Below are 24714 nucleotides of genomic sequence, written 5' to 3' on the forward strand. Positions count from 1 at the left end.
GGCTTGATCCCACAACCCCAAGACCAGGACCCAAGCTGAAACCAAGAGTCAGACACCTAACCAAACTGAGGCACCCAGGTGCCCTTGCATTTTAAAGTGCCTATAATGTGCCAGGCACTGGCACAAATCCACTAAGTGTTACTACTACTACGATTAGACTAGCTTAAAATAACTTTTTTTTGCCACTAAGAATCTTAATACCAAAATTGGTATGAGAAGCAGTGCTTTTTTTTTTTAAGATTTTATTTATTTGAGAGACACAGAGAGAGAGCACAGCAGGGTGAGCTGCAGAGGCAGAGAGAGAAGCAGGCTCCTCCCCAGGACTGGATCCCAGGGGCTTGATCCCAGAACCATGGGATCATGACCAGAGCCGAAGGCAGATGCCCAACTGACTGAGCCACCCAGGTGTCCCAAGAAGCAGTGTTTTAAGTGAAAGATTTTCAGAAAAAATACAGAAATAGTTGAGTAAAGTAGGGAGGGGGTCATTGAGGACTCCCCCAACCCAAGAAAATTGCTTGGCAGTCCTTATTGGGGTTAGAAGAGGAAGAACAGTTTTGAAGGAATGGTAATAATTCAATTTTGAATATATTAGAAATGAAGCACCAAAGAATAGGCAAATGAAATGCCTAAGGATAGACAAATGATTATTTTTCCTGGAGTTTCTAAGAGAGGTCTGGGTTGAAATGGAATTAGAAGTCATTAGCATACAAACAGTAGTGGAAACCATAAAAGTGGACAAAACTAGTTAGTGAGAATTTGTGGAGTTTGAAGCAAAAACAGCGGACCACACATTTAAAGCTTGGGAAGAAAATGACTAGCAACAAAAATGGAAGGGAAGAAATCCAAAGGAAAACCTGAAGGGAGTGGTGTCAGGAAGCCAAAGGAGGAGAAATTTTCAATGAAGGTACGATGGTCAAATGATCTATAGTGGTTTTGAACTTTGTCAGTTTAGCTAAACTGGAACCGATTTCCCAGAATTCCTTTCCCTGAATGGCTCCATGTGATGGTTGGCCAACAAGAGAAACTTGTATAAGATTCATGTGGGGGAGGTGAAGCAGTGAAGACTTTCATTTAGAAGTGTTGAGGGGGAGGCACAAAGGTTGAGGGGAGGAAGTCCAGTTTGTCCTCATTGAAGAGAATATTAAAAATAAGGACATCAGTCAGTCAGATAAAGTATTATTTGGCCCTATGAAGGCTTTTGTGGGGTCATATGTTATATGCTCAGAGAAATCTACCAGTCTTCAATACAGAAATCTAAGTATCATCTTATGCTAGACTAGAATATAAGGTCTTGAGCAGAGACTACACCTTGTTGTACCCCAAATGCCTAACAGTTACTGGCACATAGTATTAAGCAATTGTTAAATATTGTTTTATATATATATATATATATATATATATATATATATACATACACACACACACACACACACACATATAGTTAAATATATAAATAAAAAGCATTGTTAAATATATAAATTCATTCTACCACACACATTCCTGACCTATATTATAGGGACTACTATGGTGATGAGATTGCTACTTCTACTAAGATAAAGACTTAAAATGTTCACCTCAGAGTAGGGAAAATTCTTTAAAAAAAAAAAAAAGAATTCCAACTAATAAATATAGAAGGAACAAGAGAAATAGAACACCACTTTAGTAATTACTGCAAACAAGATTCACTGATGAGCTATAATTATTGGGGTAAAGTTTTAAGAAGAAATGAGAAATTTGGATAACCTTACAGTATCTCCTTCCAAGTATTTATTACTGATGAAGGGGGAAAAGAGTTAACTTCACAGTGGAGAAGGCTGGTTGCCATCATCTTAACTAAACGATCAAGGTTAGCATCACCAGTTATGACCTATATCACTATGATGTACCTCCTGATGTGGTCTGGCAAGGCCACTTCATCTCACTGGTATTTTCCTAAAAGTTCATAACCTCAATATAATCATGAGAAAACATCAGAAGAACCCATTCTACAAAATACCTGACCAGAATTCCTCAAATATATCAAGGTCTTGAAAGATAAGAAGAGACTAAGGTAACGATTGAAACCAGAGGAGATTAAGGAGATATGACAACTGAATGCAATGTTGAATCTTGGTCTGGAACTGAGAACAGAAAAAAGACATTAGTGGAAAAACTGATTAAATCCTAGTAAAGTCTGTACCTAAATTAATAGCATGTTACCAATGTTAATTTATTAATTTTGACCATTATATCTTGGTTATGTAAGGTGTTAATATTAGAGAAAGCTGGGTGACAGGTACCTAGGAAATATCTTCGCATCTCTTCTGTGAGTCTCAAATTACTTTAAAATAAAAAGTTAAAAATGTTTGGGACACCTGGGTGGCTCAGTCACTTAAGTGTCCAACTCTTGATTTTGGCTCAGGTCATGATCTCAAGGTTGTGAGATCAAGCCCTGTGTTAGGCTTTGCACTGAGTGTGGAGTCTGCTTAAGATTCTCTCTCTCTCCCTCTCCCTTAGCCCTCTCCTGCCCCCACTCTGGCTCATGAGTGTACACTCTCTCAATCTCTCTTAAAAATAAAAAATAAAAAAGTTAAAAATGATCATTCTACCCTAAGTCACCTAAATAGGAAAAATACAAATGTAAAACATTGTGAAGATTTCTACTTGCCATAGTAAAAAACAGAAATCTCTCCAAAAGTGACTTGTAAAAAGGTTTGCATTCATATACTGTACAGTTTTTCTTTTTTTTTTTTTAAAGATTTTATTTATTTATTTGACAGAGAGAGATCACAAGTAGACGGAGAGGCAGGCAGAGAGAGAGAGAGAGGAGGAAGCAGGCCTCTCGCTGAGCAGAGAGCCCAATGCGGGACTCGATCCCAGGACCCCAAGATCATGACCTGAGCCGAAGGCAGCGGCTTAACCCACTGAGCCACCCAGGCGCCGACAGTTTTTCTTTTTTTTAAAAAAGATTTTATTTATTTATTTGACAGACAGAGATCACAAGTAGGCAGAGAGGCAGGCAGAGAGAGAGAGGAAGGGAAGCAGGCTCCCTGCTGAGCAGAGAGCCCGATGTGGGGCTTGATCCTAGGACCCTGGGATCATGACCTGAGCTGAAGGCAGAGGCTTTAACCCACTGAGCCACTCAGGTGCCCCCTGAACGGTTTTTCTATCCTTAAAACTGAACATCATGGCTGGGACATAAAGAAATTTAAAACCTTTGTTGATGGGATGCCTGGGTGGTTCAGTTGGTTGGCTGGCTACCTTTGGCTTGGGTCATGATCCCAGGGTTCTGGGATCGAGTCCTGCATCAGGCTTCTTGCTTGGTGGGGAGCTTGCTTCTCTCTCTGCCTTTGCCTGCCACTCTGCCTGCTTGTGCTCTCTCCCTCTCTCTCTGACAAATAAATAAATAAAATCTTTAAAGAAAAAAATATTAAAAAACACTTTTGTTGAAAAAAATAAATAAATGCCTTTGTGAACATCAGGCCAACTAGTACAAAGTCACAAGAAAGAGATGGATTGAGACCTACTGATTCTCTGAGGTTTTAAACCTTTGAAAGTATAATAAAAAAGTTTTTTTAATTTAAAACATTCATATTAAGGGACGCCTGGGTGGCTCAGTTGGTTAAGCAGCTGCCTTCGGCTCAGGTCATGATCCCAGCGTCCTGGGATCGAGTCCCGCATCGGGCTCCTTGCTTGGCAGGGAGCCTGCTTCTCCCTCTGCCTCTGCCTGCCACGCTGTCTGCCTGTGCTTGCTCTCTCTCTCTCTCTCTGACAAATAAATAAACAAAATCTTTAAAAAAATAAAATAAAATAAAATAAAATAAATTCCCTGTTTAAAAAAAAAACATTCATATTAAATTTAAGACACAGTGACCATATACAGAGAATTATAATAAAACAAAATTAATGTAGGTTCATAACTAAAAATCCACGTTGAACATTAAAAAAGTGAAAGTCAAAGTTATTACAGTAATACAGTAGATAGAAGCTGTACTGTTATTATAAACTTTTCTTTCCTCGATTTTTTATATAACTTATGATAAAATAAAGCAAATGTTAATTTTTCTGTTTCCAAGTGGCAATGCATTGGCTTGAGTTCCAATATGGTATTTGAAGATGTAAGAGATCAAAGGGAGCAACTATGTTCTAAAATAAAAGCTCAATACAAATCATATATGAAAAAATTTTAATTTTGTTATATCACAACAATATCTAAGTTGTAACTTCACTTGCAAAATGTTCCTGATGAATGCTCATTATTATTTGGCATAGAGCTTCAATCTCTTCCTTTGGAATAGCAGGGTATTCCTACAGAAGGGATACTTAGGGCGAGGATAAAAAGGGAGGGAGAGGAGTAATGGCTTCATTACCAGTGGGGCTTGGTTTTTCAACCTGAGAATATTTGTCTTTAGTCAGAAAAGATTTTGCTTGTTTTTGGTTTTGTACAGCTATTATCACATGCTCTGGGCTGCTCAAAGGATAATTTGGGGGGAAATGAGAAGAAGTAAAGTCAGTCTTCATGGAACTTATCATTTATTACCTAGTGATCTTACGAGGACCCAGTTAGGATGGGCAGGGATTTCTGTCCTGTTCGTTCGTTGATGTATCCTAATGCCTAGAACGGTGTCTGAAACATAGGAACTCAACAAATATTTGTTGAATAAAGTTCCATTCTGGTAGAATTGAAGCCAGATCATTTTCATTAGGAAGTTAAAGAATGAGGCAGCCTGCATAGACCACTCATTTGAAAGAGTAAGCTATAGGGACGCCTGGGTGGCTCAGTTGGTTAAGCATGCCTTTGGCTCAGGTCATGATCCTGGAGCCTCCAGACTGAGTCCCACATCAGGCTCCCTGCTCAGGGGGGAGCCTGCTTTTCTCTCTGCCTTCTTCTCCCCCCTGCTTATGTGAGTGCTTTCTCTCTCTCTCTCTCTCTCTGTGTCAAATAAATAAAATCTTAAAAAGAAAGAAAGAGTGAGTCAGCTATAGAAAGCCAAGAGGGAATGTCATTAAATACCTATAAAGAAGTGTTTTTGGAAACTTTAACATGCATAAGTAACACTTGATTCAATAGGCTCTAAGGACAGGAACTTGATTCTGCACTTCCAGCAAGTTCCCAGATGAAACAACTTCTGCTGGTCCTCAGATTCACTTTGAGCAAAGCTACTCAAAGATACTCAGTGAGCATCTACTTTGTGGATAGCATATGTAAGATTTATTAAATAATATTTCCTGGGGCACCTGGGTGGCTCAGTGGGTTAAAGCCTCTGCCTTCGGCTGGGATCGTAATCCCAGGGTCCTGGGATCGAGCCCCGCATCGAGCCCCCCATCGGGCTGCTGCTCAGCGGGGAGCCTGCTTCCTCCTCTCTCTCTGCCTGCCTCTCTGCCTACTTGTGATCTCTGTCTGTCAAATAAATAAATAAAATCTTTAATAATAATAATAATAATAATATTTCCTTACTCTGTTTTTTAGGTTTGTTGAATTCTGATTACCAGGCTCAATGGATGCTCTAATCCAGATCTGACTGGACCATTTCTTTCTTGAAAGTCTATCTTGGCTCTTAGAACAGTACTGCACAATAATTATCCTCTGTCTCTTAAGGTTTTTCCTCTCAGGCTTCTTCCAGCTCCTTTTCCTCCTTCTATCCCTAATGTACTGTTTCCCCCGTTTCTGTCTCCAATCCTCTTCTGTTTGTATTCAGCAGAAATCCTTCTGTTATCTCTAATTCTAGTTGATTCTTTTGGGGCTTCTAGGTATACAGTCGTGTCTAAAAATAGCATTTCTAGGGATGCCTGGGTGGCTCAGTGGGGTAAAGTCTCTGTCTTTGGCTCAGGTCATGATCCCAGGATCCTGGGTCCGAGCCCCGTATCGGGCTGTCTGCTCAGAGGGGAGCCTGCTTCTTCCTCTCTTCCTGCCTGCCCCTCTGACTACTTGTAATCTCCATCTGTCAAATAAATAAATAAAATCTTTAAAAAAAATAAAAATGGTATTTCTAGTTTTTCTAAAGACTTTTATTTGAAAGAAAGTGAGAGAGCAGGGGAAGAGGCAGAGGAAGAGATAATCTCAAGCAGACTCTGTGCTGAGCGGGGAGCCCCACGCAGGGCTAAATTTTAAGACTGTGAGATCATGATCATGACCTGAGCTGCGGAAATCAAGAGTCAGGCATTTGACTGAGCCATACAGGAGCCCCTCTAGTTTTAATTTCCAAATAAATTTTTGGGTTTTTTTTTAAGATTTTATTTATTTATTTGTCAGGAGAGAGGAGCAAGAACGAGCACAGGCAGACAGAGTGGCAGGCAGAGGCAGAGGGAGAAGCAGGCTCCCTGCCAAGCAAGGAGCCCGATGTGGGACTCGATCCCAGGACGCTGGGATCATGACCTGAGCTGAAGGCAGCTGCTCAACCAACTGAGCCACCCAGGCATCCCATTTTTTGGGTTTTTTAAATTCCTGTTTAGATTTTTATTTTATTTTTTTAGTTTGAGTATAATTAACAGTGTTATATTAGTTTTAGGTGTACGATATAATGATTCAACAATTCTATACATTACTCAGTGCTTGTCACAATAAGTGTACTCTTAATCTTTTTCACATATTTCATGCATCCCTCTCTTCTTTCCAAATAGTTATACCCTATTTCTTATGATAGGATTTTTAATACAATATTATATGTTGATGTTTATTTTGAAACATTTTTGTTTCTCATTTTAATGGAGAATGCCTAAAATGGTTTTCCTTATAACAATGTTGGTTCTTGGTTTTAGACAATTTTTACCTTATTTTTTAAAAGATTTTATTTACAGGGTGCCTGGGTGGCTCAGAGGGTTGGGCCTCTGCCTTCAGTTCAGGTCATGGTCTGAAGGTCCTGGGATCGAGCCCCACATCAGGCTCTCTGCTCAGCAGAGAGCCTGCTTCCCCCTCTCTCTCTCTGCCTGCCTCTCTACCTACTTGTGATCTCTGTCAAGTGAATAATAAAATCTTTAAAAAAAAATAAGTAAAAGATTTTATTTACTTGACAGAGAGAGAGAAAGCACAAGCAGAGGGAGCAGCAGGTAGAGGGAAGGGAGAGCAGACTTACAGCTGAGTAGGGAGGAGGGCCCTAGGATCATGACCTGGGCTGAAGGAAGAAGCTTAACCGACCAGGTGCCCCTCTTTACTTCATTTTAAAAATTGAGATGTAGAGGTGCCTGGGTGGCTCAATTGGTGGAGCATGTGGCTTTTGATTTTGGGGTCATGAGTTTGAGCCCCACATTGGGTGTAGGGATTCCTAAAAAATAAAATCTTTAAAAAAATTGAGATCTAATCCACATAACATAAAATTCACCATTGTAAAGTGTACAATTCAGTGGGGTTTTTTAAAAAAGATTTTATTTATTTGACGGAGAGAGAGAGAACAAGCAGGGAGAGGGGCAGATGGAGAAGCAGACTCCCTGCTGAGCGGGGATTTCCCCATGGGGGACTCTGTCCCAGGACTCTGGATTCATGACCTGAGCTGAAGGCAGATCTTAACTGACTGAGCTACCCAGGTGCCCCCAACTCAGTGTCTTTTATGTATGAATATATATCTTCATACATGTTAAGCACTGAATAAATGACAGGATGTCTAATAACAAATATTTGTAAAGACTTGAGTCATCCAACAGTGGACTGGAATCCCATCTACATAATAAATCCTCAGTAACTAGAAATGTTATCAAATGTAAGCATAAATTGGGTATCCCCCCCCCTTTCAGTGATGCTCCTGATTTGATGGGAAATAAATGAACTCTGAAGTCCCTCTTCTAACACTAAAAATCTAATGGACAGTGACTGATTTGAACACTCCTACAAAGTGGAATCACTGCCTGGAGCAATGGCAAGGAACTGGAATAAAGGGACCCATTTTTAAAAAAAAAAGATTGGGGCACCTGAGTGGCTCAGAGGGATCGAGCCCCACATCGGGCTCTCTGCTCAGCAGGGAGCCTGCTTCATCCTCTTTCTCTGCCTACTTGTGATCTCTCTCTCTCTCTGTGTCAAATAAATAAAATCTTAAAAAAAAGATTTATTTATTTAGTGGTGCCTGGGTGGCTCAGTCGGTTAAGTGTCTCCCTTTAGCTTAGGTCATGATTCCAGGGTTCTGCTCTCTACTCAGAGGGGAGTCCATTCTCCCTTTATCCCCCTTCTCATGCTTTCTCTCTCTGAGAGCAAATCTTTTAAAAATATTTACTTGGGGACACCTGGGTGGCTCAGTGGTTTAAGCCGCTGCCTTCAGCTCAGGTCGTGATCTCAGGGTCCTGGGATCAGCCCCAAATTGGGCTCTCTGCTCAACAGGGAGCCTGCCTCTCTGCCTACTTGTGATCTCTCTCTGTCAAATAAATAAATAAAATCTTTAAAAATAAAAAATATTTATTTGGGAGGGGCGTCTGGGTGGCTCAGTGGGTTAAGCCTCTGCCTTCGGCTCAGGTCATGATCCCAGGGTCCTGGGATAGAGCCCTGCATTGGGCTCTCTGCTCTATAGGGAGTCTGCTTCCCCTTCTCTGTCTGCCTCTCTGCCTACTTGTGATCTCTCTCTCTGTCAAATAAATAAATAAAAATATTTTAAAAATAAAAATTGCTAAAAAAAATATTTGGGAGAGAGAGAGACCTCACGTGTGAGTGAGTGGGGGGAGGGGCAGAGGGACAGAATTTCAAGCAGAGCTGACTCCCCTGCTGCCGCCCACGGAGCAAGGAACCCAATATGGGGCTGGATCCCATGACCCATGAGATCATGACCTGAGCTTAAGCTGGATGCTCAAATCAAGAGCTAGATGCTCAACTGACTGAGCCACCAAGGTGTCCCATAAAGGGACCCTTTAATCAAATGATGTTTGATTAATGGGGTTTTATTTTAGATTTTATTTTTATTTTATTTATTTATTTATTTGAAAAAGAGAGAAAGCAAGAGAGCACACACGAGTGGCAGGGAGGACCAGAGGAAGAGGGACAAGCAGACTGTGCTGAGTGCTGAGTCTGACAAGGGGCTTGATCCCACAACCCTGAGATCATGACCTGAACAAAAACCAAGAATCAGAGGCTTAACCAACTGAGCCACCTAAGTGCCCCAATATTTGATGAAAGTTAATGATGCATAGGAGAAGCAATGATCATAGTGCACAATGGAAACAATAGTTCTCCATTACTTACCCTATAGCTCCTGGGATCTCTTTACCCTCCCACCCCCAGAGGCCCATACCCATCAGGGAGGGAGATGGTAAAATTAGGACTCTGTCCAGAAGTAGAGGTTGCAGGAAGGGTTGGGGTTACAAGGACAAAGTCAAGAAAAAAATGAAATTCAGGAGCTGTGCAAAGAGTAGAAAACCAAGCATCATGAGCCCCATCGGCACCTGAACTAACTTTTGCAGCCTGACTTTATACCTTTCAGTATCCCCTTCATCTCAGAAACAGACCACTAAGTAATTACCAACAGTATTTATTAGACAGTTATACTTTGAATTCTCCATTTCCAACTCTTCCTTTCATTAATTTTTGCCAAAGAAATTGAAGCCATCCATTTTCAGCTTTACTTGTCTTCAAAGTTCATCAGTGCTTGCACTGTAAAGAAATAGGACTGTGAGGCTATGAAGCAAAGAATATTCAGGACATCCGAATGTCTGTAGACCCTGCTTTTCTGGGTTCTAGGTCCCCACAGAAAATCTTTTACTTTCATTAAGCTCTATGACTCAGTAATCTTTGCCATAGATTAATTAACCCAGATTAAAGAAGCTACTTTGCTCCTTCTCCTCTCTTTCACCCTGTTTCTACCCAGAGAACAAGTGGGGAGGACAATTGGAAAGATTAGGATTAACCTGAAGCAGGCAAAGCCTGTCTGTGACATCCTGCTCTAAATTCCATGTTTCACTGGTATAAATTCCTCTAATTGCCCTCCTGTGTCTATCACGCACACATTCTTCTTCACTCATTGTTACTTTTACATTGAGCTGATTTTAATTAGATATGAGGAAGACAACACCACTCCCTATTAAGTTATAAAAAATGACCCCTAACTTTTCCAGTTTTTGTATTTTAGAGGGAGAATTTATTAACCCCAATTCATCTCTCAGTGGTGAAATTTAGGGGAAAGAATTTTGAGCAAGTAGTTTTCCACTTAAATTAACTCTACTATTTAAATAATGTACATACTTCTCTTTGCCTAGGCTGACACTAAAAGGGGCTGATAGGAAGAAAAATGTTTAATTCATAAACCTCTTTTGGGAGCTGGGAGCAGTGGGCACTTGTGAGCTCTCTGCTCACTGTCTAATCCCCACTGCTACCCAATTTGAGGTTGAGGCCCTACCACTTAGGTCTGAAATATGCCCTTGAGAGAGCAGAAACAGGTCCAAAAGGGAGTGGACTGCACAAAAAGAGCAAGAGCCCACCTTATCCTAACATCCAACAATTGCAATTGGGAAACAAACTCTCAGACCTCATAACATTTAGGTTTTCCCTACTGGAGAAGCAAAGCTTCAGGTTCTCTCTAGATTATAAAAAATCAGGACATAAGAATGTGACATACCAAACCAAGGAATCACATTTTTAAGCGTGAGGTGGAAATTCACAGGCTGAAATGCTGAAATAGTGGACACCATTCTCCTTCTCTCCAGTTATATGCTATTCCATTATGCTACTCCAATGTACTTAACCCCTGGTCCCCATGACGGCCCTAAATCCATACCTGCAAACTGCTGCAACCGCTTACGCTCCTCTAAGTTATACTGAAGCTTTTCTAGCAACTCAAAATATCGGAAGAGTGAATCTCTGGGCCAAACAACGCGGTCATCCTGATCCATTTCCATTAGTCCAGGCAGATTCTGGTGCACATGAGTCTCCCAGTCCAACTGACCTGGAGGGAGGAATGCTTCTTAAATACATGTCTAGATCTGTGGAAGTTGGGTAAGCGCTAATAGATCCTATCACGTGGGGGAAAAGCAGGGATGCAAGAGTAAACAGGAATCAGGGAAGGAAAAGGGAACATCACCAAGAGACTGCTTTTTATAGTAAGCAAAGACAGCCACAGCCACACTTACCCAAAGTGAAGCGGAAGTACACGGGAAATGAACAAAAGCACAAAGAAAGCAATTAAGACCAGAAAATCAGACTAGTGGAGAAAACTGGGAAGTAGATACAGTGGGAGAACTCCTATTAAGACTGGGATGTCTCCTCGAGGAGTCTGAATTCAAATGAAAGAAACTCTGCTTACCGATGGGGTCTAGATATCTGGATTCAGAAGAGGAGGAATAATAGGAAGATGAAGATGAGGAGGAAGAGGAGGAGGAGGAGGAAGATGGGGACTTTTTCACTTTCGACAAAAACTCTTCTATTTTCAGTGCAGATGTTCTTGAACCCTCTTCATCAGCACTGTGTTTAGACTCTTCTTCAAAAGCTGCTGGTAAGACCAAAGATTCCCTTTGTTGATTGGGATCTCTATAAGTGAAAGGAGAAATTTTATTCCTTCAAATACATTTATGAGATGTGGCTAGTTCTTTCATTATGCTGGCCCTGACCCTTGCCATCCCCTGAAGCTGGGGCTTAAGGTCATGAGGGCCCAACCACTCCCAAAATTCGAGATTTTAAGCACCTCTGACTTCAATGATCCCATGTAGTATATCCCTATTAGTGCCCCTCACCACATAGCTTCTGTGTTCCATTTTATTCAGGCTTCCACATTCTACACTCCACCTTATTTTGCTAAGTTTCAGCTCCTTGCTCTGTAGGTCTATGCCCATTTCTTTATTTGTTTTTAAGATTTTTTTTTATTTATTCATTTGACAGACAGAGATCACAAGTAGGCAGAGAGGCAGGCAGAGAGAGAGGAAGGGAAGCAGGCTCCCTGCTGAGCAGAGAACCCGATGTAGGGCTCGATCCCAGGACCCTGAGACCATGACCCGAGCCGAAGGCAGAGGCTTTAACCCACTGAGCCACCCAGGTGCCCAGGTCTATGCCCATTTAACCACAACTATAGCTTTGCCCCCTCGGTTCTATCTCTTGAGAGGCCCCAAGCCATAGCTCTTGGACATTTTATCTTCCTCATCTACAGTCACTCCTTGGTGATCTCCAGAGTTTAAATGTCTTCTAAATGCAAATTTAAACCTCTAGTCCAGATTTCACTCCTCAATCTTGACTTGAATATTCAACTTTTACTCACATATCAGCACCTGAATGTCTAATAGGCATCTCAAATTCAACCCAAAATGAACTCTGCCTATCAAACCTCCTCTACTCACAGCCTTCCCCATCTCAGCTAATCTATCCTTCTAACTACTCTGGCCAAAACTTTGGAGTCATTCTCAACTCTTCTCTTATACTCCATCCAATCCACCAAGAAATCCTCTTGATTCTACCTTAAAAATACATCTTTTCGGGGCACCTGGGTGGCTCAGTGGGTTAAAGCCTCTGCCTTCAGCTCAGGTCATGATCCCGGGGTCCTGGGATAGAGCCCCGCATCGGGCTCTCTGCTCAGCAGGGAGCCTGCTTCCTCCTCTCTCTCTGCCTGCTTCTCTGCCTACTTGTGATCTCTGTCAAATAAATAAATAAAATCTTTTAAAAAAATACATCTTTTCTCACTGGTATCACTCTTATCTGAGCCATCATCACCTCTTGCCTGGATAGCTTTAGCTCATCTCTCTGCTTCTTCCCATTCTTCTACTGTGCATCATCAACATAGCAACCAGAGTAGTCCTTCTTATTTTTTTTTAAATTTTATTTATTTATTTGCAAGAGAGATCAAGAGTCAGTAGGAGAGGGTGAAGCAGGCTCCCCACTGAGCAAGGAGACCAATGCAGGGCTTGATCCCAGGACCCTGGGTTCATGATCTAGGCCGAAGGCAGCAACTTAACTGAGCCACCCAGGCACCCCAGAGAGTAATCTGTCTTAAATGTAAGTCACTTCATTATCACTGCTCTACTCTGTGGCTCTCCATTCCACTTAGAGTGAAAGTCTAAGTCCCTCAGTGGCCCTCATAGCCCTACAAGATCAGGTCCCCATTATCTCTCTGACCTCATCTTCTGTCACTCTCCCCAACTGGTAACCCTACTCTTGTCAGTGGTTTCTTTGCTGTTTTTCAAACACATCAGCTATTCCCTCTGCCTATAACACTCTTCCCACAGATTTCAACACAGTAATCCCCTTCCCTCCTCCATGTCTTTGTTCAAATGCCACCTTTTAAATGCAGCCATCCTGACTACCTTGTTTAAAATTATAACCCAGCTGCAATCCCCACCCTATATTCCAATCCCTTTTTCACCTATTCTATTTTTTTCATAATGCTTATCATATTTTATATATTAATTTACTCATTTATATGTTGTTTATTGTCTCTTCTCCCTCCCCCCCACGGTATGTAAGCTCCATGATAACAGGCATTATTGCCTATTTTGTTCACTGATATAGCCCAAGCACCTAATGGGTATTCAATATTTATTTCTTGGGGCACCTGATTGGCTCAGTCAGTAGAGCATTTGACTCAATCTTGGGGTCGTGAGATCAAGCTCCACATTGTGTTCAGAGTTTACTTAATTAAAAAAAGTTTATATAAATAATAATAATTATTATTGCTCAATGTGGGGTTTGAACTCATGACCCCAAGATCAAGAGTTACACACTCTGCCAATTGAGTCAGCCAGGTGCCCCTAAAATAATTATTTCTTGAATGAATTTCTTATTTTTCTTTCTGCTTTATTGTCCACTGCTGAGCACTCAGGGTCTAGAATAACATCTGTTTCATAGAAGGTATTTGTATTAGTTTCCTATCACTGCTGTAATAAATTACCACAAACTTGGTAGCTTAAAATAACAGAAACTTATTCTCTCACAATTCTGGGAGACAGAAGTCTGATATCAAGCTGTCTCCAGGACCATACTCCCTCTGGAACCACTAGGGGAGAAGATTCCTTACTTCCTTTAGCTTCTGGCAGTTGCCTAGCATTCATTGGCTTCGTTTGGCTTGTGGTTGCATGACTCCAATTCTCTAATTTCTATGTCCATCTTCACATCTTCTCTTCTTCAATGTCTATGTCTTCTCCTCTTCTGTCTTTTATAAAGGACTTTCACTGCATTTAAGGCCTACCTGGATATTCCAGGATGATTGCATCTCAAGATCCTTAATTGCATCTGCAAAGACCATTTTACCAAATAAAATCATGTTCTAACAGGGGTTAGAACATGGATATTTCTTTTTGGGGGGGCACCACTTAACCTACTACAATAAATAGTTATTGAATAAATGGATTATCTCTCAAAGTCAACCTTTGTCTTTGGTTTTCTACCCTCTCTTCCTTCACATTTGTCCATCCCATTTCACATTTACACTCCTAACCTGGTATCCACTTTGCTTATGCTTGACCTCATTACCTCAGGGGATAGGTTTTGTCTCCTGCAAAGCAAAAAACACAGAAGAGTGAAGAGAGTTATACTGATGCAGGAGTATGGAAGGGGAAAAGAAAGCAATTCAGATCATAAAGTGAAGAAAACTGAGGAGAACACATTGATGTAAGAAGGTAAAAAGAGAAGGAAAGTCCCAAGAGTGGATAAAGAATCAGGCAATATTCGAGAGCTGGGGAATTCTAACCCTGGGGCAAATCTTCTGTGGAAGAGAAGGGAAAAATGGGTTCAAGGCCAAGGAATGGAAACAGGGAATGAGGCTGGGATACCCTTTAGAACTAAACTTGAGTTTGAAAATGGGGTAGCAGACCTTTGGATAATCTGCCGCTTGAATATGTCAGCTTTATGCTGAACCTCCAGATGTGTGATCTCCTCGTTCAGCTCATTCCTGATATTCTGGAAGTTAGTAACTGCCCCGAAGGGCCATTAGGAGTTGGGAGATTGCGGTGACTAGACCTGGGGAGAGGGCTTGGGTGGGGAGAAACCAAGTGAAATATCCATTCCAGGCCCCAAGCCTTCCTGCTACCTCAGGTTCTCTCTATGAATAATCTCCCAATCCTAGCTTTCATCCTAATTTCTTCCCAGCCACCCCCTCACAACCAAGTTTCCTCTCTTCTGTGCTTACCCATCATGGCTACTATAATGTTTCGAAAGATAATGGAACCAAGTAACAACCAAAGGATGACATAGATGCTGCTGAAGGCACGGCTAACTTCAGGAACCTTCCAGATATCCTGAAGCAGTGCATACCAATGGTCCATGGTGAAGAGGATGAACACTGTCACGAGGGAATTCAGCAGGTCCCTAGAGAGAAAGGAGGTATGGGTACAGACAGAACAGAGATCTAAATCTCTAAGAAACAGTATTTTATTACTCTTAAAGCAACATAAGAACATTTCTTTGTAGTTTGCTCTGATTTTGGCTTCTTTTCTAACAACTTTTTAGCTAAGCATTCTTCAGCTTGCAGTTGTTTTGTTAGGTTTTCCTTTATCCTGAATAATCCATGAATATCTCTCACTATTCCATTATTGCCTGGAACATAGTAGGTGCTCAGTAAATAGGTACTGGCTGAATTTTTAAAGATTGAATGAATCACCAGCTACATATGTTTTTTCTAAGTTCATTCTTCACTGTCCTATGGACTTCATCGAACAGAAGATCACTTAAAAATTTAGCAAACATCATTCCTATTTAGTTCCTTGGTATGAAGTCATCCTTAAGTAAATGGATAGGTATGTAACATAAATATGTGATCCCAAATAATGAATAATAATGAATGTGCCACAAAAGATCTCAGGAAGTTATCTGAATTTTCCTTCTTTCCTTCCTAGTCTTCCATATACAACTTATTGAGAATACCAGGGCCTGCATTGGATGAATATTTAGGACTCTCCCAACTCAATACTCTTACCAAGCTACCCGTTAAGTCTGATACCTAAGAGGGGCTGACAAGATTGGATTCCAATTCATGAATAACATTATCTCATCGAAATCCAATTGACTATCTACTGGCAATCCTGTTCTCTAGACAAAGATCTTATCAGGATTTTACTTTTGAATTAATCTAGGTGTGTGCATGTGTAACCACACCTAGCCTTTGGGGTAAAACCAGTGACTTCAGAGTCATAGTAGCCTGTGTTGATCACTTACATTGTGTCAAAATCTGTGCTAAGTGCAAAAATGCATTATGCTTATTCCTATACTCTGATGAGGTAGTGCTACTATTATTTCCATTTTTCAAAAGAGGTAAGTGAGTATAGAAACCAGAGCTTAGACACTGGAATATACTACTATCTAAAGATGGCTGAGGAGGGGATGTTTAAATTTCAAAATCTAGAGCAAACCTGGAACTAGTCACCCTTTCCTCAAAATCAGGGCTACTACTACTCCGTATTCCTTTGCTTTCTTTTTTCTCCTTACTGTGTTCTATTCCAGTTCCTTACAATAGACCATACTTTTTGTATTACTTACTTTGGACTAGCTTCCCAGTCTCTTGCCCAAATTCTCTCCCCCCACCCTCAATTCTCCCCCACCCCTGTCCTGCCTACGAGAAGAACATAGGGTACTCCAGGTCCTGGCGAGTAGAACGAGTGTAATCCTCAAAGAAGTAGACACCAGTCACAGCAAAAATGTAGAAGAAGATGAGCAGCAACATCAGGAGGAAGGTCATGCTCTAGAGGGCATGACCTTGAGTCAGAGGTGGGCCAAATTAGGCTGATTCCACCTACAGCAGAGTTCAGGCCACCCTGGCAATCCCCCCTCCCTTGCCCCCCCCCCCACAAAACCTTCACTTCCACTCCCAAGTCCAGTTCTCTGTACACTACAGCACCTGCCCCCAGCCCTTTATCATCCAATGACATTTTATATAGTCCCTCTTTGACCCACCCAGCCTTGTTTTATGTTAAATTCCCATGTTTATCCACCCTACCCAGTTGGTTTAGCTGCAACAGTCAAATCACCTTGAGAGCCCTCACCAGGGCCAAAATAATGACTCGAATTTGACGGAATCGTGCAAAGAGTTTGAGAGACCTTAGCACCCGGCAGATCCTCAGCAACTGGAGCCACACAGACTGGCCTGTTACCCCCACCAGCACCACAACCTCCGGAAGCAGGGACTGTGGGAAACACACACAGATTATGAGTAAAATGTACCCAAAGCACCCATGCACAGTTACCCCTTCTTCTTCACAGTTACCCCTATCTCATCTTCTTCATAGTTCCTTGGGCATTATCCCTTGAACAGCATTCTCTGAGGACTGTTTCCAATTGAGCCTTCCTCTACTAAATTACTTAAAACCCTGCACTTCAAAGGGGATAAGCACAGTGCTTACCTCATTGGGTTGTTGTGGAGCTCAAGTGGTGAGAAAATACTCAGGACATGAAAAACACTTAGAATGGTGCTTGGTACTTAGTAAGTGCTTAGTAAACTGGTAGATGTTCTTGCTGGGGTAATGTTGTGGTTAAATTCTGTCTTGCTACTAGTACCAACAACTCCTGCAAAGACTGACTGAAATTTTTTTAAAAATATCAAAATAATGACATTCTTCTTGTGATCTAATTAACTTTTCTTGTCATTTTGATTCACCTAGGCTCATTCCTCAACCCACCAAACTAATCCTCAGGATATTTATCTTTACCAATATGGTGACAACAAAGTCAAAGACATTCCAGGCATTCTTCCAGAAGAGGAAAAAGCTGGATATCCACATAAGAAGGATCTCCAAGATGAAAATAAGCAAGATGAACCAAGCTGCCACCTCCAGAGTCAGCTTGAGTGACCACAATTTGGCGTTTGAGGATTCAAGCAATTCTGTGAGAGTAGAGCAAAGGATGAATAAAGGTTAAGGAACTGGGAAACCAAAGGGTTTAGAATGATCAGAAACTATTATAAACCACAGTGTGCCCATGCTGTTCCATTTTTCTTTGTTTTTCTTCTTTTTTTTTAAAGATTTTATTTATTTATTTGACAGAGAGAGATCACAAGCAGGCAGAGAGGCAGGCAGAGAGAGAGGAGGAAGCAGGCTCCCTGCTGAGCAGAGAGCCCGATGCGGGGCTCGCTCCCAGGACCCTGAGATCATGACCTGAGCCGAAGGCAGCGGCTTAACCCACTGAGCCACCCAGGCGCCCCTTTGTTTTTCTTCTTAACATTGATTTTTTTTCAACCTGTGAAATACAGGAAAGGAAAGAATTGACCATGAAAAACAGCTGCAACTCTTCTCCTGCTGGTATCAATATGTCTAACAGCTGCAAGTCACTGCCTTCCCACTCGGAGGTCACACAGTTACCAAGGGATTGCTCTCTTCACTACCACCACTCTTCTGCTACACTGGCACTCCAGTCCCAAACTTCACAAAGAAGCTATGGGCCTTGAGAATAGAATGAAAATGTAGGGCCATGATATGTAAAGTGTTTGATAAGGAAGTATGAACAAGAAGCCAGATTCATGAGACATAGTGAGCTATAACAAAAAATTATTTGGTTCTTAGGATGCCTGGGTGGCTCAGTCAGTTAACCTTTGCCTTGGCTCAGGTCATGATCACAGGGCCCTGAGATGGAGTCCCATATAGGGCTGCCTGCACAGCGAGGAGCCTGCCTTTCCCTCTGCCTGCTGCTCCCCCTGCTGGTGCTCTCTCTGGCAAATAAATAAATAAAATCTTTAAAAAAATTATTTGGTTCTTTGTTAGTTTTTTTTTTTTTTTTAAAGATTTTATTTATTTATTTGAGAGAGAGAGAGTGAGAATGCATGAGAGGGGAGAAGATCAGAGGGAGAAGCAGACTCCCCATGGAGCTGGGAGCCCAATGCGGGACTCCACGATCATAACCTGAGGCAAAGGCAGTCGCTTAACCAACTGAGCCACCCAGGCACCCTATTTGTTAGTTTTTAAAACTTTCCCATTCTTCTCTAAAACTGATTTTGTCCTGCAAAGAAAATTAAATCCTATACATTCTCTCTAAAACCCTATTATCTGCTAATTGCTATTCCTCAGCTTATTGCCTTCATCTTTCAACCCTCTTCATTTCTTTTATGCATTTAATGGATGTATACCACGCTGTAGGGGAAAAAAAAAACACTGAAATCAAAATAGGCTTAAAAGCTAAATAATAATTTAATATGTTTCTCTCTCTCTCTCTTTTTTTTAAGATTGTATTTATTTATTTGACAGAGGGAGACAGGGAGAGAGGGAACACAAGCAGGGGGAGTGGGAGAAGGAGAAGCAGGCTTCCCACTGAGCAAGGAGCCCCATGTGAGGCTCCATCCCAGGACCCTGGGATCATGACCTGAACCAAAGGCAGATGCTTAATGGCTGAGCCACCCAGGTACCCCTAATACGTTTCCCTTTGAAACAGAACAATCTGAGAGCCTCCAAATGCACTATGACTGATATCCTTGGCAGTTAATGGAGATTACAAGGACATATTCAATCACTCTGAACAACACAAACTGCTGTCAATTTTGACAGTCAAATAGTTTGAAATTGTAACCGTTTTTTGGCTGGTTATATCCATAATATTAAATTTTAAAACACAGAATACAAAAAAATAAAAAATAAAAACAAAAACATAATACATAAAACATATTTGATCCCCACACCAAACAACAAATAATGTCACTTAAAAATTCATTTGTGCACAAATCATGTATTTTTTTTAAATGATGAGAGGAGAAAAGAAAGAAGATTTGGCTCATTATATCCACAATGAAGTAAGGAACACTAATGCTATATAAAGTTTTTGATCAGATGAATGCAATTTATAGACTCTGATGAAGATCATCTTGAGATAAACTTGGAGAATTATTCTTATATATAGCACATCAAGATATCTCTAGAACCTCAAAATCAATGTAAAAAATATAATGACGTTATACATGAATTTTTTGTTGTTGTTGGAAATAAGGACTATTCACACTTGCAATGTGTTATTTTCAGAAAATGGATTGCAAATGAGTCAAATCTTTCTTTTCTCCCTCTCATCATTTGGAAACAAAATGTGAAAATTATAAAAATAAGCCAACTGATGTTTAAAGTGAATAGTAGAATTACCAATATCATTGTGAAAGTAGATTTTTTTTATACCATAACACATAATTAAGTTTCCTCCACAGCTTAACATATAAGATGTGCTTAACATATAATACATAATGCTGTAAACCTGAAATTAATGTTATATGTCAATTATATCTCAATGTTTAAAAAAGAAAACTTAAATTAAAAAACATATAATATATAAAATAAATATATTTGATCCCTGAGCCAAACAATATATAATGGCCTTTAAAAATTCACTTATGGGGGTGTCTGGGTGGCTCAGCGGGTTAAGGCCTCTGCCTTCGGCTCAGGTCATGATCCCAGGGTCCTGGGATAGAGCCCCACATTGGGCTCTCTGCTCAGCAGGGAGCCTGCTTCCTCCTCTCTCTCTCTCTCTCTGTGATTTCTATCTGTCAAATAAATAAATCTTTTAAAAAAATTCACTTATGGGCAAATCATATATTTCCTTTATTTTTTTCATATATTTAAAAACAGCAGGAATCACTTAAAAATGGCAAAAGTAAAAATGTGCTAACATTATAATTTTTAAAAGTGTATTATACACATTCGAATACAATATTTAATAATATGTTAGTCTGAAATATTACTTCTACTTCAACTTTCTTCTTTATCTCATAGAGAACTAATGGAATGATTAAACTCCTAAGGAGGTTTACAAGTTTATAGTTGTATTACTGGGAAACAAAATCACAAGACCATAAAGATTGGGGATGGGGCACCTGGATGGTTTAGTTGGTTAAGCGCCTAACTCTTGATTTCAGCTCAGGTCATGATCTCAGAGTCATGAGACAGAGTCCCCTGTCAGGCCCTGGGCTGGGCTTGGAGCCTGCTTAATAACCCTCCAACTCTCACCAGCATATGTACTCTCTCTAAAAAAAAAAAAAAAGAAAGAAAGAAAGAAAGAAAGAAAGAAAAGGTTGGGGAACTTTGATCTATAGAACTGTTTGTTAATTACTATTTTTTTCCCTATCTATAACAACATTCTCTATGATCTGGAAAATTGGTTTTTTTAAAAACTTAAACAGTCTCAATGTCTATCACATGAATTGGTCTGTTCAAAGACATCTGTTAGTCACAAATTCTTTTCCTTTGCAAAATCTCTCCTGCCTTTCTACCATGAGAATGTATTTAATAAGATACAATTTTGCTGAACTTGTCAGATAATGGCCACTCAAGGAATCTACCTATCCTGTAGCACAGTGATCATGTTTCATATCCAACTGTTTTACCAACTAGAATGGTTAGTGCTATTCTATTTTTATTTGTCCGTTAGATCCAGGAAATCCTGACATTTATGGCTGTTTACTTTATTCCAAGGCTTAAGACTATACCCTTAACACCACAAGGCAAATACATGCCAGTTATCATACAAGATATAGGAAATATGGGTGACTTACTTCAAAATCCTCACCACAATGAGGGGGAAATTAAATACGTCAAGATACAGGTGTACCTGGGTGGCTCAGTTGGTTAAACATCTGACTTTTGATCAGGTCATGATCTCAGGGTTGTGAGATCAAGCCCCACACCACGTTTCAAGGCAACGCTGAGGAATGGAGCCTGCTTAAGATTATCTCTCTCCCACTCCCTCTGCCATTCCCCTCTCCACATGTGTGCACACTCTTTCTCCCTCTCTCTAAAAAGAATAAGTACTTTAAAGTATATAGCATACTGTAGTGGGTATCAAGTACTGTTGTATATTTAAATATCTTTGAGCTGATTGCATTAAAAGACCATTTTAAAATGGGAAAACTCCAGGGTGCTTGGGTGGCTCAGTGGCTCAAGCCTCTGCCTTTGGCTAAAGTCATGATCTCAGGGTCCTAGGATTGAGCCCCGCAGAGCCCCACATCAGGCTCTCTGCTCAGCAGGGGGCCTGCTTCCCTTTCTCTCTCTGTCTCTCTGCCTACTTGTGATCTCTGTCTGTCAAATAAAAAAATAAAATATTTTTTTAAAAAAGTCTAAAACAAACAAACAAAAAACATTAAAGTGGGAAAATTCCCTGAAACAATGAGGATGAAACAAGGAGTATTTCTACTGTCCTTTTCATCATTTCTTTTTTTAATACATATTTTATTTATTCATTTGAAAGAGAACGAGACAGAGCACAAGCAGGAGAGGCAGAGGGAGAGGAAGAAGCAGACTCCCCGCTGAGCTGGGAGCCCAATTTAGGGCTCGATCCCAGGACCTGGAAATCATGACCTGAGCTGAAAGCAAACCCTAACCATCTGAGCCACCCAGGTGCCCCCTTTTCATCAATTCTGAGCAGTTTGTTTGAGATGATAATTAAATGAGCCATTGTTTTCTAGATGTTCTTTTGCTTTTAATACATTTCTTTTATATTTTTTTAATTTTTTTAAAAGATTTTATTTATTTATTTGACAGAGATCACAAGTAGGCAGAGAGGCAGGCAGAGAGAGAGGAGGAAGCAGGCTCCCCACAGAGCAGAGAGCCCGATGCGGGGCTCATCCCAGGACCATGGATGGGATCATGACCTGAGCCAAAGGCAGAGGCTTTAACCTACTGAGCCACCCAGGTGCCCCTAGGACTGATTTTAGAATCATTTACTCTTTAATCATTTTTTGGCTCATCTAATATTTTAGTTGTAGCTAACTTTACATACTTTGTGAGCTTTCTTATTTGGGACTTAACATTGAACATACTTGTAAAAAATGTAAATGTTGCATCACTCACTGATAGGCACCAATATCTCTAATACAAAAGGCTAATTTAAACAACTATTAAACTAAACTGACACAAGAAATATAACTGGTCTTCACATCTTTGGTTGCCCATAAGTCTATTATACTCTGTGTCTAGGCTACTTTATATCTACCACTCTCGAGAGCCCTTCAAATATTTTGATATCTTAGCAGTTGCATAAATCCTACTCCAAGACTTAATATAATTGTCTCTATCACAATTCAAGTAACATTAAAAAATTAAAAAATGATCAATTTATAGGAAAAATGACCCACAGCCACTTCCTCTTCCATCCAATGTCAGTTCTCAGTTCTCACCTATTTCAACCATCAGTACAATCGTATTCAAAAAGATGAGAAAGATGATGAAGTTTGTGAAGAGAGGACCTGTTTTCTCTTAAGGAAACATACAGAGTGGAATTCTTTCTTATACAGGTGGTATCATAAGGGCAAGAAGAGAACCAGTGAGGATGAGAAGAAAATAGGAGTTTGGAAAAGGGAAAATAAGTCTTCAGGCAGATGATAAGGCAAGAGAGGCAGTAAAGGTGAACGATTAAAAATGAGGGGCACAAAAGGATACACTCAAGGACCCATCCAGCCCACAAGGAAAGAGGTGGCCTCTGACTGCAGCGCACTCGAAGCCTGCTCATCAGCCTCCGGCCATGTGTAATTTGTTCTGTATGTCGAGGCTTTATGGAGAATCGCACCAGCTGGTGTTGATCTCCCAACATAACCTTCTTTTGACGGGAAGGATCTAGACCAAAAATTAAAAGGGACAGTGGATACATATAAAGAGAATTCTCTGGGGGATATGAAGAACAGGCAGGACCAGGGCCAGGGATACTGGTTACATAATGGGTCCCCTAGTGCAGAGCTTGCCTTGCTGTTCTTTCTCACTGCAATTAACATTAGTTTGGAATATGAGCTAATATATCACTTATGACCAACACTATCCATGCCCAAGAATAAAGGCAGCAGGTTCAACCCTCAAAATTTTTAGAGTCTTGGAAATAGAAACTTCCAAGTTGGCCAGGGCTAGTAGTTATCCTAAGCCTAAAAGTGAGCGATCTCCTGGGCTCAAAGAGCTTTCTTTACAAAGCCTTTGATTTATCAAGTTTGATATCATTTACAAACTAGCAAGCAAGCCAATCTTCCCTGAATTTTTCACCCTTAAAATGGTCTCTGCTTTTTACACTTTGGAGGGTGTGGCGAGGAGACTTAAATCTATGGTAGTTAAGAAACAGGCTGCTGACCAACTATCTCTCGGATAGTGTGTCGTGGCACAGCTTGGCTCAAGCCTTGCAGATGCTCGATGAGAGAGAAAGTATCAATGAGACGTGAACGAATGGCATCCGCTCGGGGCAGTTGCACGTGTCCTATTGGGTGACTGGTGGCCATGTCTGTAAAATAATGGAAAAACCAAGTGTCATTTCATTTTTGGAGAGGACCAAAGATTAGAGGTTTACTTCTCCTTCTCCCATCCTTTCTGCCCTTAAAGAAGTCAAACACATTGTACCAAGACTCAAGGTTTTCTGAAACAAAAGGAGCAAAGAGTCCTAAGAGAGACATTGCGCAGTAGACTAAGTGGCCAAGCACCTTCACTTGTGTGACCACAGGGCAGGCATCCCAGGGCTGGACAAAGAGGAAATCGGAGCAGCACCTGGACCTGAGGTAATTGGGCAGTGCAATGAGGAGGGGCAGTGGGAGGACTTAAGGCTGCCCCTGAAAGACAAACCAAGAGGAACTGGACAAATTGTAGCAGCCTGGCATTTGGAAAACAGGTCCTGTCCCAACTATGTCCCTCAGGTGCAGCCTCCATCTCTCAATTCCCGCTTCTGGGCCTCACCTCAGCCAAGGCTCTCTTCCGCCCACTCAGCCCCGCCTTCAAGTCTGCGTCTCCACCTCCGCTCTGGCGCCCCCAGAACTCAGCTCTCCCCACGAAAGATGAGCTCACGGTCGGCTCCCAGCGCCTCGGCTCTAGCTCGGCCCCGCCCCACTCCGCCCCAGTTCGCCCCAGTCCGCCCCGCCCCACTCCACCTCACTCGCTCCCTGGGTTCCGGCTCGCATGCGGGCCCAGCCCCAGCCCCAGCCTCCGGCC

General features: G+C 41.1%; 1 protein-coding gene across 1 annotated transcript; it reads right to left on the bottom strand.

Annotated features, from left to right (window-relative positions):
* Window positions 1-9406: 9406 nt before the first annotated feature.
* LOC111138863 (cation channel sperm associated 2) lies at window positions 9407-24520 on the bottom strand. Its single transcript, XM_022490794.1, has 13 exons — window positions 24463-24520; window positions 23870-24016; window positions 23197-23370; window positions 22935-23003; window positions 17506-17678; window positions 16828-16983; window positions 16417-16541; window positions 14994-15172; window positions 14679-14778; window positions 14304-14360; window positions 11190-11413; window positions 10665-10832; window positions 9407-9544 (listed from the first exon to the last, which is right to left on the bottom strand). The coding sequence occupies exons 2-13, from the start codon at window positions 24012-24014 to the stop codon at window positions 9513-9515; spliced, it is 1602 nt and encodes a 533-aa protein (XP_022346502.1). The 5' UTR covers window positions 24015-24016; window positions 24463-24520; the 3' UTR covers window positions 9407-9512.
* Window positions 24521-24714: the final 194 nt, after the last annotated feature.

This window comes from Enhydra lutris, unplaced genomic scaffold (genome assembly GCF_002288905.1).
Source record: "Enhydra lutris kenyoni isolate GAN:26980312 unplaced genomic scaffold, ASM228890v2 scaffoldscaffold4, whole genome shotgun sequence".
Classification (NCBI taxonomy): Eukaryota; Metazoa; Chordata; class Mammalia; order Carnivora; family Mustelidae; genus Enhydra; species Enhydra lutris.